At 37.6% G+C, this 12,827-nt stretch overlaps 1 protein-coding gene across 1 annotated transcript in view; it reads left to right on the top strand.

The window, feature by feature from the left end:
* LOC118552476 (disintegrin and metalloproteinase domain-containing protein 32-like) overlaps positions 1-12,827 on the top strand; it is a 173,424-nt gene that overhangs the window by 45,501 nt on the left and 115,096 nt on the right. The window contains exons 7-9 of the mRNA XM_036118919.2: positions 3,274-3,342; positions 6,972-7,043; positions 7,249-7,415. Of these exons, the coding sequence (XP_035974812.2) occupies positions 3,274-3,342; positions 6,972-7,043; positions 7,249-7,415 (308 nt within the window). The remainder of the gene's footprint in view (positions 1-3,273; positions 3,343-6,971; positions 7,044-7,248; positions 7,416-12,827) is intronic.

The following is a 12,827-nucleotide window of genomic DNA, read 5'->3' as shown; positions in this document are numbered from 1 at the left end:
TTGCCACTCCAGCTTTCTTTTGGTGTCCATTAGCATGGTAAATTGTTTTCCACTCCTCACTTTCAATCTGGGGGTGTCTTTGGGTCTAAAATAAGTCTCTTGCAGACAGTCTATGGGTGGGTTTTTGTTTTTTAATTCAATCTGATAGCCTGTGTCTTTTAATCAGGGCATTTAGCCTATTTACATTCAGGGTAACTATTGAAAGATATGAATTTAGTGCCATTGTATTGCCTGTAAGGTGACTGTTACTGTATATTGTCTGTGTTCCTTTCTAGTCTATGTTGCTTTTAGGCTCTCTCTTTGCTTAGAGGACCCATTTCAATATTTCTTGTAGGGCTGGTTTTATGTTTGCAAATTCCTTTAGTTTTTGTTTGTCCTGGAAGCTTTTTATCTCTCCTTCTATTTTCAATGATAGCCTAGCTGGATATAGTGTTCTTGGCTGCATATTTTTCTCATTTAGTGCTCTGAAGATATCATGCCAGTCCTTTCTGTCCTGCCAGGTCTCTGTGGATAGTTCTGTTGCCAATCTATTGTTTCTACCATTGTAGATTACAGACCTCTTCTTCCGAGCTGCTTTCAGTATTTTCTCTTTGTCTCTGAGACTCGTAAGTTTTACTATGAGATGTTGGGGTGTTGACCTATTTTTATTGATTTTGAGAAGAGATCTCTGTGCCTCCTGGATTTTGATGCCTGTTTCCTTCCCCAAATTAGGGGAGTTTTCTGCTATAGTTTGCTCCAATAAAATCTTCTGCCCCTCTCTCTCTTTCTTCTTCTTCTGGGATCCCAATTATTCTAATGTTGTTTCGTCTTATGGTATCGCTTATCTCTCGAATTCTGCCCTCGTGATCCAGTAGTTGTTTATCTCTCTTTTTCTCAGCTTCTTTATTTTCCATCATTTGGTCTTCTATATCACTGATTCTCTCTTCTGCCTCGTTTATCCCTGCAGTTTGCGCCCCCATTTTTGATTGCACCTCATTAATAGCCTTTTTTATTTCGACTTGGTTAGATTTTAGTTTTTATTTCTCCAGAAAGGGTTCCTCTAATAACTTCCATGCTTTTTTCAAGCCCAGCTAGTATCTTTAAAATCATCATTCTGAACTCTAGATCCAACACTGTAGTAATGTCCATACTGAGTAGGTCCCTGGCAGTTAGTACTGCCTCTTGTTCTTTTTGTTAAGGTGAAATTTTCCATCCTGTCATTTTGTCCAGAGGAGAATAGATGAATGAGAGAACAAAATGCTAACAGGGTAACAATGTCCCCAGAAAATATACTCTAAACAAATCAGAAAAGACTTGAAACCGGGGGAAAAGAAAGGGAAAGAAAGAAAGAAAAAAAGAAAAAGGAAAAGATAAAAACAAACAAAAACATAACAAAACAAAAAAAACAGAATATGATCAAATATGATCAGGCTGGTGCATAGATCATTGCCACACACTAGATTTTTGTTGTATTTTGGTCTGTTAGAAGAAAGTGCCTCCCAAAATTTTAAAGAAAGAAAAACTTATATATGTACAGAAATAAGGGTGATATGATGAAGGGATGGAATATGATTGTAAAGATGAAAATTATAAAAAATTTTATGAAAGGAATTGATAAGTTTGAAAAAAGAAAAGAGGATTTAAAAAAAAGAGAGAAAAAAAGGGAGAGAATATGATCAGGCAGTAGACTAGAACAAAGCCATACACTAGTGATTTAGGGTATATTTTGATCTGTTAGAAGAAACTGTATCTCAAAATTTTAAAGAGTGAACAACTTATATATATATGCCAAAAATAAGGGTAACTACTATGAAGGGATAGAATATGACTCTAAAAATGAAAAATAAAAAGAGTTTTTAAAAAAAGGATTGATAAGATGTTGGTTGAAAAAGGGAAAAAGAAAAACTCAAAAAAAAAAAAAAAGTTAAAAAAAAATTAACTTTGAAAGACTAAAGAATCATGGTAAAAAAGCCATGAATTCTATGTGCAGTATTCCCCTAGCTCTGGAGTTCTGCCATTCTCATTGATCGGTAACCTTGGTCTTGGCTGGCTGTTCTTGCTGATCTTCTGGGGGAGGGGCCTGTTGCCATGGTTCCCAAATGTCTTTGCTGGAGGCGGAATTGCCCTGGACTTGCCTGGTCCTGGCTTAGTAATCTGCTCGGGTTTGCTCTCCGGAGCTTTTGTTCCCTGCAAGCTTTCCATACAGCTTTGGAGGACAAGAGTGGAAATGGTGGCCTCCTAATCTTCCACCCGGAGGAGCCGAGAACTCAGGGCCCTGCTCCTCAGTGTGCCCCCAGAGAAAAGCGTTCAGTCACTCCCTCTCCCCCGTCTCCGGCTGCACTCCGAGCTCACCTGGCCTGTGACCCAGCGTTTCTATCTCTGGCACCCGACTTGGTGTGGAGTCTCCAAACCCAGTAGATCCCTGCAGTGCGCTCCCGCGCTGCTCCTCCTGGGAGAGGAATGGGAGTCTCCCCGGATCTGCCACTTGTTGGGTCCCTGCTGGAGGAGCAGTGGCCCGACTGTGCCACGGATCACGGTTTATGGCAACCCCGAGCTGAGAGCCCGCTCCTCTGCTCCCTCTCTGCAGCCGGCTTCCCTGCTCCGATACCTGGGAGCTCTGCCGCACTCAGGCACAGGCACTCCCGGTCTTTCTGTCACCCCGAGGGTCCAGAGATCACACTGTCCCAGGAGGGTTCCACCCCCCTCTTAGCCACTGGAGCGACGTCCCTCAGCAGAGCCGACTTCTGAAAGTTCCGATTTTGTGCTCCGCGGCTCTATCACTTGCCAAAAGCAGTGGACGGAGGCCCCCTCCCCCGCCATCTATCCTCCTGAATATCGCCTCGGATTCACTTCTCCACATGTCCTACATTCCAAAAAGTGGTCGCTTTTCTGTTCAGAGAGTTGTTGCTATTCTTTTCTTTGATCTCCTGTTGAGTTCGTAGGTTTTCAGAATGGTTTGATCCCTATCCAGCTGAATTCCTGGGACCAGATGAAATCCAGGTCTCCTACTCCTCCCCCGTCTTGCTCCTCCCCGATCTTATGCATTCTTATCATGCACACAAAAAAGAAAATGGTCACTATGATGTTAATTGGCCTAATTATGACAATTATTTTTCTATATATCTATCTATCTATATATATGTATATATATCAAAACATCAAGTCTTTAACTTTAAATATATATAATTTTTGTTAATTACACCTCAATACAGTGGAAAAATGATTTTAAAAGTTCAGAATAAACAATTTATGAAAGTTTTGTGTGCTTTTAAGTGCTCTTTTTCTTTTTTCTAGTCAGAATCAGCTGTTCCAGATTTAATTCCTCTTTATCTAGAAATGTATATTGTGGTGGATAAAGCTTTGGTACGTATTTTTCTTTTTCTTTGCTTTTAAATATTTTGTGTGAATGTATAATTATCCCTAGCTAGAAAGGAACTTAAAAATTCCAGTCTTTTTACTACATGTCGTAGAGAGAACAGTGGAAAATTTGCAAACTGAAAAACCAAATACTCAAAATTACATATTTCCATTAGAAATGTTTAATTTGAAATGTTTACGTAAAAATCCTGAATAACAAAATTATTTTTAAGCTGGTACTTCACATCTTTAGGAACTCTTTCCATCTACAGTATTTTTTTAATGGTGATATTTTAAGTGAAAATCTTTAAGCTTTATTTTTTGTTTTTAGGGCACTTGAAGAGCAATATGTAGCCTAGGGAATGTTTTGTCCTATAAAGTTTTTATTGGCACATAAGTGATGACAGTATAACTATGAGAACTGCTTACATTAATGTATCAAGATTTTTTTTTTGAGTGGTTTTTAAAGGTTCACCTGTTCTAGTGTATTGTTTACCTGGTATAAACATATTTCTAAATCCCTGATTCCCAAAAACTATTTGAGGACCTTTAAACTTCAGGACCTTGGGATGAGAACTTAGTTTGCACCCAATCAGGTGTGGCTTTATTTCCTCCATATTTCAGGGATTTCAGAAAACAGGGATAAAAATATACTTTCCCGGTTTTGTTCTGATATGAGCATTTGATTGTCACACCTCTGGAATACTACAGAGAGTATGAATCAAACACATTATCAATTCTATTTGTAGAATTGTAGAGCTTGTCAGGAAGCCAGAGTTGAGATTCAGAGACAGATAGGATTTAGAGAAGAATAAGAAAATACTCGATTCATTAGAATATAGGGGAAAAGGACAAAGGAACATTTAAGAGAAAATTAAGATATTTATAATAATGATGACTAAATTTCCAGGGAATATTCTGGATTATAAAAATCATTTTTTTTTCGGAATTCTGTTACAAACTTTGAGAGTTGTTTTAAAAGCTTCTTGCCCAAATTGTCAGGTTTGCCAGGCATATGATACTGATTAAACTTCCCTTTTCTATGTTTTTATACATGTTTACATATTCTTTAATAAAACAAACATTGAGCCTGCTGTGGCATCTATGTGACTAGATGCTGGGCATATAAAGAAGAACAATAGTGATATTGTCTTCAATGACTTCCCAAATTTTAAATCCACAATTGCAGTCTAGTGAATTCAATGCTATGCTTGAAGGAAGCATATGGGAGTATAAAAACATGGTCCAATGATGGAGAAAGACATGGAAACACAGCTATAACCGGGGGTACTATAAAAGCATGCAAGTAGGTATTTTAAAATGTGTTTTATTATTATTCATGTATGATGGGGCCAACAGATCAGGAGACAAAATTGCTGTTGGAGAGATAGTTTGTTATTCACAGTTCCCAAAAGGAGAGAGTATGGCACATCCTGCAGAAGCCACGTGGGGAAGTAACAAAATAGGTAAGGAGACAGAGGGAGCAAGGGGAAAACATGGGCAGGAGACCTGATTATGGTTTCTGTGGGAAAGAACCCTTGAGGCAAAGTAAACAGGTTTATGGTTGTCTAGCTTGAATAATTTCAGTGGGTTCTGGGATGTGGAGCTTGTCTCTAGTTGGCTCTTTGGGTGATTAGGGCAGGGGAATAATGGCATGGACTGTGAGATTCTGATAAAGGAGGTGGTTGGGGGATGGTTTGTGGATTAGTTAGTTTGGATAATGAGGTGAGGGTGGGGCCAGGGAAGACTTGGTGCAAAACTTTTCCTTGCAAAGGCACATAAATATGAGAGAAGTTTCTTAAAAAAAAAACAAACTGCAAGTTTAGTATGATTAATACATAGGGTTGAAGAAGGAAAATAGAAAGAGATAAATTGAAGAACTGATACAATATTTGGATTTTATCCTATTTATCCTATTTTATCCTATATCCATTAAAAAGATTTTAAACAGGGGAGTGACAGGTTCATATTTTCATTTTAGAATCATCATTTTTGTAATAGTGTAGGGACTGGATTGCTGATGGGATAGTTGGAGACATTTAAGAGACCGTTCCAGTAATCAAGTCAAACGTTTACTAGTTAGTAGTATTAGTAATAGAAAAAAAAATTTTTAAAGTTACTGCTGAGGTTGAATTAGAAGGACTTAAATTGATTTGATTTATCCTTTCACTTAATAAATTTATTGAGCATCCTGTAGATGCCAATTACCATTCTACTTTTGAGGATACTGCTGTGAACACAACAGAAAAAGTTCTGCTATAATGGAACACGCAGTATCATAAATGTGGGAGGTCATAGATGATAATACCTTTAATTAAAGTAGTGGGAAGGTAGATAGGAGAATGATGAGCTTCGTTTTACATATGTTTCATTTGAGGATCCTGTGGAACATGCAAGTGGTGCTATACTTAAGAGATTTGATTTATAGATATGTAATTTGACATTGGCACATTCCACAAAGCTTGTTTAGATTTCAGTATTTGTATATACACTAATTTGTGTGTGTGTAGGTTTGTGCACTAGGATCACATATGTAGCCTTGTGTAATCATTGTCACAATCAAGACACTCAAAAGAACCATCACTATAAGACTCTCTTACATTATTTCTTCATAGTCACATCCATTTCTCCCTACCTCCCAGGCTTCTTAACCTCTGGCAGTCACTAATCTGTTCTCCAGGTTTCAGGAATATTGCATAAATGTTATTTTGTAGTATATATCCTTTGGAGATTTTTTTTTTTTAAGATTTTATTTATTTGACAGAGAGACACAGCGAGAGAGGGAGCACAAGCAGGGGGAGTGGGAGAGGGAGAAGCAGGCTTCCCGCTGAGCAGGGAGCCCGATGCAGGGCTTGATCCCAGGACCCTGGGATCATGACCTGAGCCGGAGGCAGACGCTTAACGACTGAGCCACCCAGGCGCCCCCTCCTTTGGAGATATTTTTAACACAGCATAATTTTCTTAAGGTTTATCCAAACTGTTTCATATATCAACAGTTTTGTCAGTTCCTTTTTACTAATGATCAGTATTCCATGATATGATTGTACTACAGTTTGTTTAACCAGTTAACCACTGAAGGACATATGAATTGTTTCCAGCTTTGGGCTAATAGGAATAAAATTGTTATGAACATTTATGAACATGTTTTTTGTGAGCATCGGTTTTGATTTCTTTAGGATAAATGCCCAGGAGTATGGGGCGCCTGGGTGGCTCAGTTGGTTAGGCATCTGACTTGTGATTTTGGCTCAGGTCACCATCCCATGGGTTGTGGGATTGAGCCCCATATTGAAGATTCCCCCTCTGCCGCTCCCCCCACTTGTTCTCATTCTCTCTCTCTTGAATAAAACTTAAAAAATATAAATAAATGCCAGGAGTGCAATTGTTGGCTCATATGGTAAGTATATTATTTGTTTTAAAAAAGCTGCTAAACTTTCCAGAGTGGCTGTACGATTTTACATTCCCACCAGCATATATGAGTGATCCAGTTTATATTCATTTTTTTAATTTGTTACTATCTTATTTTGAACTGTTCTAACTCCAAAGCAGCATCAAATTTCTGAGAGTAGATGGAGAGTATATTTCAAACATATTACATAACAGATTGTATTTAATTTGAAATTAATTTTGTTTTTCAGTATGATTACTTGGGCTCTGATAGCATGATAGTAACAAATAAAGTCATCGAAACTATTGGCCTTGTAAATTCGGTAAGTATTTTTCTTTTCATAATAGTTAGAAAAATTTATACTAGTTTTGAAATTATAATTTCCGTTAACTTCACTTGGCATTTCTGAATAATTAAGCTATCCACACAAAACTGAGTATGGATTTGTCAAAGCATTGAATTAATTTCTTGGTTATTATAAAATAACATAAACATTAATTTTTCATGTATTTATCTCTTGTTTTTAGATGTTTGCCCAATTTAAAGTTACTGTTGTGCTGTCATCGTTGGAGATGTGGTCAGATAAAAATAAGATTTCTACAGTTGGTGAGGCAGATGAAGTATTGCGTAGATTTTTAGAATGGAAAAAGTTCTATCTTACTCTGAGGCCTCATGATATTGCATATTTATTCATGTAAGAATAATGTTTCAATATTCTTAGAAAGAAAACAAGGATCTGTGATAATGATGTAGCTTAATTTAGGGAATTTTTATTCATTGGTGACTATTAATACATTATGTGCTTCATTCAGGCCTCATATTCTCTTTCTGTTTGTCACTAAAACTTGCTAAAATTTATTTGTGTGCTTGTTAGCTTTTTACTAATGAGGGGACTGAGATTTCTAGAGGTTAAACAATTTCAGGATTCTTGGATCTAGTGGTGTCCTTCCAGTTTGAACCCACAGGTTTTAACCCCAGAGCCCATAATCTTAACCACTACCTAAAAAAATGGGATTTATCTTATGAAGTTTATATTTTTGTTATGAAGTTGGATCAAAGACTTGGGAAAGTAGGTTAAAAACAGTTTACCCTAATGAATTTTCTGCATTATTTTTAAATATTAGTTTTCTTTTTTGTTTTGTTCTAGTTTTTATTATGGAAAATTTCAAGCATAACAGCAGATGAGAAAGTAAAATAATGAATCATCATGTACCTTACATATCCATAAAACAATTATCAGCTTACGGCTAATTTTTTTCTTTTTCTCACCCCCTCAAATTCAGTTCTTTTGAAGAAAATCCTATGTGTCATATTATTTATGTATCTCTGAAAGATAAGGATTCTTTAAAAAGTATTCACAATACCATTATCACACCAAAAAATGGCAATTCCTTAAAGTCATCATTGTTTAGTCAGGGTTCAAATTTTGCATATTGTCTAAAATATTTTATCTTACATTTTACAGTTGGTTGGTTCAAATCTGTATCCATGCAAGGTCCACACATTGCATTCATTTGATATGTCTCTAAGTCTCTTTAAATCTGTGGATTTCCTCTCTGTCATATTTTCTTTCCAGTTTATTTGTTGAAGAAATCAATATAAGTTTTCTAATGATCAATTATAACTATATATTTTTAATTGAACTCATATAAAATTTAGTAGCAATTATAATCAGCAATATCTTTCAAAAAATCTGTATATACATATTTTTAAGTTGGCATGTCAATATTTCCTTTGCAAATGTGGGATTAAAATTTTTCCCGCATCTCTGCCAACAATAAATGTTATTGCTCTTTTCATTTTTTGTCAGCCTGATTAATTAATGTTAGTGCTATTTATTTATTCTTAAGTTTGAATTTTAATTTCAGTTAGTTAACAGTGTTATATTAATTTCAGGTGTGCCATATAGTGATTCAGCACTTCCATACAACACCAGGTGCTCATCACAAGTGCATTCCTCAATCCTCATCATCTGTTTAACCCATCCCCTTACCCACCTCCCCTCTGATAACCGAGTGTTTGTTCTCTATAGTTAAGAGTCTGTTTCTTAGTTTTCCTCTCCCTCTTTTCTTTCCTATGCTCATTTGTTTTGTTTTCTAAATTCCACATATGAGTGAAATCGTATGGTATTTGTCTTTCTCTGACTGACTTATTTCTCTTAGCATAATATTCTCGAGCTCCATCCATGTCATTGCAAATGGCAAGATTTCATTCTTTTTTATGGCTGAGTATATATATATACCACTTCCTCTTTATCTGTTCATCAGTTGATAGGCAGTTGGGCTTTTTCCATAATTTGGCTATTGTACATAATGTTGCTGTAAATATTGGGGTGTATGTATCCCTTTGAATTAGTATTTTTGTATTCCTTGGGTAAATACCTAGTGCAATTGCTGGATCATAGGGTAGTCCTATTTTTAACTTTTTTGAGGAACCTCCATACTGTTTTCCAGAGTGGCTGCACCACTTTGCATTCCCACCAACAGTGCAAAAGAGTTCCCCTTTCTCCACATCCTCGCCAACACCTGTTGTTTTTGTGTTGTTGATATTAGTCATTCTGACAGGTGTGAGGTGATATCTTACTGTAGTTTTGATCCTAATTCCCTGATGATGAGCAATGTTGAGTAACTTTTCTTTTCTTTCTTTTTTTTTAAAGTTTTGAGTAACTTTTCATGTGTCTGTGGCCATCTGTATATCTTGTTTGGAAAAATGTCTATTCATGTCTTCTGCTCACCATGATTCATCGTTTGCAAATAACACCCAGTGCTCCATTCAGTACATGCCCTCTTTAATACCCATCACCAGGCTAACCCATCCCCCCACTCCCCTCCCCTCTAGAACCCTCAGTTTGTTTCTCAGAGTCCATAGTCTCTCATGGTTCGTCTCCCCCTCCGATTTCCCCCACTTCATTTTTCCCTTCCTACTATCTTCTTCTTTTTTTAACATATAATGTATTATTTGTTTCAGAGGTACATGTCTGTGATTCAACAGTCTTACACAATTCACAGTGCTCACATTAGCACATACCCTCCCCAAGGTCTATCACCCAGCCACCCCATGCCTCCCAGCCCACCACTCCAGCAACCCAAAGTTTGTTTCCTGATTAAGAATTCCTCATGTCAGTGAGATCATATGATACATGTCTTTCTCTGATTACTTCGCTCAGCATAATACCCTCCAGTTCCATCCATGGCGTTGCAAATGGCAAGACTTCATTCCTGTTGATGGCTGCATAATATTCCATTGTAGAGATACCACATCTTATTTTATTTTATTTTATTATGTTGGCTAATCACCATACATTACATCATTAGTTTTTGAAGTAGTGTTCTGTGATTCATTGTTTGGAAATAACACCCAGTGCTCCATTCAGTACGTGCCCTCTTTAATACCCATCACCAGGCTAACCCATCCCCCCACGCACCTCCCCCCTAGAACCCTCGGTTTGTTTCTTAGAGTCCATAGTCTCTCATGGTTCGTCTCTCCCTCTGATTCCCCCCCTTCATTTTTCCCTTCCTACTATCTTCTTTTTTTTTTTTTTTGACATATAATGTATTATTTCTTTCAGAGGTAGAGGTCTGTGATTCAACAGTCTTGCACAATTCTCAGCGCTCACCATAGCACATACCCTCCCCAATGTCTATCACCCAGCCACCCCATCCCTCCCACCCCCCCACCATTCCAGCAACCCTCAGTTTGTTTCCTGAGATTAAGCATTCCTCATATCAGTGAGATCATATGATATATGTCTTTCTCTGATTGACTTATTTCACTCAGCATAATACCCTCCGGTTCCATCCACATCATTGCAAATGGCAAGATTTCATTCCTTTTAATGGCTGCATAATATTCCATTGTATATCTATACCACCTCTTCTTTATCCATTCATCTGTCGATGGACATCTTGGCTCTTTCCATAGTTTGGCTATTGTGGACATTGCTGCTATAAACACCGGGGTGCACGTACCCCTTCGGATCCCTACATTTGTATCTTTGGGGTAAATACCCAGTAGTGCAATTGCTGGGTCATAGGGTAGCTCTATTTTCAACTTTTTGAGGAACCTCCATACTGTTTGCCAGAGTGGCTGCACCAGCTTGCATTCCCACCAACAATGTAGGAGGGTTCCCCTTTCTCCACATCCCCGCCAACATCTGTCATTTCCTGACTTGTTATTTCAGCCATTCTGACTGGTATGAGGTGGTATCTCATTGAGGTTTTGATTTGGATTTCCCTAATGCTGAGTGATGTTGAGCACTTTTTCATGTGTCTGTTGGCCATTTGGATGTCTACTTTGGAAAAATATCTGTTCATGTCTTCTGCCCATTTCTTGATTGGATCATTTGTTCTTTGGGTGTTGAGTTTGATGAGTTCTTTATAGATTTTGGATACTAGCCCTTTATCTGATCTGTCATTTGCACATATCTTCTCCCATTCTGTTGGTTGTCTTTTGGTTTTGTTGACTGTTTCTTTTGCTGTGCAAAAGCTTTTTATCTTGATGAAGTCCCAATAGTTCATTTTTGCCCTTTCTTCCCTTGCCTTTGGCAATGTTTCTAGGAAGAAGTTGCTGCAGCTGAGGTCGAAGAGGTTGCTGCCTGTGTTCTCCTTTAGGATTTTGATGGACTCCTGTCTCACAGTGAGGTCTTTCAGCCATCCATTTTGAGTCTATTTTTGTGTGTGGTGTAAGGAAATGGCCCAGCTTCATTCTTCTGCATGTGGCTGTCCCAATTTTCCCAACACCATTTGTTGAAGAGCCTGTCTTTTTCCACTGGACATTCCTGCTTTGTCAAAGATTAGTTGACCATAGAGTTGAGGGTCCATTTCTGGGCTCTCTCTTCTGTTCCAATGATCTCGGTGTCTGTTTTTTGTGCCAATACCATATGGTCTTGATGACAGCTTTGTAATAGAGCTGGAATTCCAGAATTGTGATGCCACCAGCTTTGCTTTTCTTTGTCAACATTCCTCTGGCTATTCGGGGTCTTTTCTGGTTCCATACAAATTTTAGGATTATTTGCTCTATTTCCTTGAAAAAAGTTGATGGTGTTTTGATAGGGATTGCATTGAATGTGTAGATTGCTCTAGGTAGCATTGACATCTTCACAATATTTGTTCTTCCAATCCATGAGCATGGAACGTTTTTCCATTTCCTTGTGTCTTCCTCAGTTTCTTTCATGAGTATTTTATAGTTTTCTGAGTACAGATCCTTTGCCTCTTTGGTTAGATTTATTCCTAGGTATCTTATAGTTTTGGGTGCAATTGTAAATGGTATCGACTCCTTAATTTCTCTTTCTTCCATCTTGTTGTTAGTGTATAGGAATGCCACTGATTTCTGTGCATTGATTTTATATCCTGGCACTCTACTGAATTCCTGTATGAGTTCTAGCAGTTCTGGGGTGGAGTCTTTTGGGTTTTCCACATAAAGTATCATATCATCTCCAAAGAGTGAGAGTTTGAGTTCCTCTTTGCCAATTTGGATGCCTTTTATTTCTTTTTGTTGTCTGATTGCTGTGGCTAGGACTTCTAGTACTATGTTGAATAGCAGTGGTGATAGTGCACATCCCTGCCTTGTTCCTGACCTTAGGGGAAAAGCACTCAGTTTTTCCCCATTGAGAATGATATTTGCTGTGAGTTTTTCATAGATGGCTTTTATGATATTGAGGTATGTACCCTCTATCCCTGTACTCTGAAGAGTTTTGATCAAGAAAGGAGGCTGCACTTTGTCAAATGCTTTTCCTGCATCTGTTGAGAGGATCATATGGTTCTTGTTCTTTCTTTTATTAATGTATCACATTGATTGATTTGTGGATGTTGAACCAACCTTGCAGCCAGGGATAAATCCCACCTTGTCGAGGTGAATAATCCTTTTAATGTACTGTTGGATCCTATTGGCTAGTATTTTGGTGAGCATTTTTGCATCCATGTTCATCAGGGATATTGGTGTGTAATTCTCCTTTTTGATGGGATCTTTCTCTGGTTTTGGGATCAAGGTAATGGTGGCCTCATAAAACGAGTTGGGAAGTTTTCCTTCCATTTCTATTTTTTGGAACAGTTTCAGAAGAATAGGTATTAATTATTCTTTAAATGTTTGGTAGAATTCCCCTGGGAAG

This window comes from Halichoerus grypus, chromosome 3 (assembly GCF_964656455.1).
Source record: "Halichoerus grypus chromosome 3, mHalGry1.hap1.1, whole genome shotgun sequence".
Taxonomy (NCBI): Eukaryota; Metazoa; Chordata; class Mammalia; order Carnivora; family Phocidae; genus Halichoerus; species Halichoerus grypus.
Note: the sequence above shows the minus strand (reverse complement) of the source record. Positions and strands in the feature narration are given on the sequence as shown.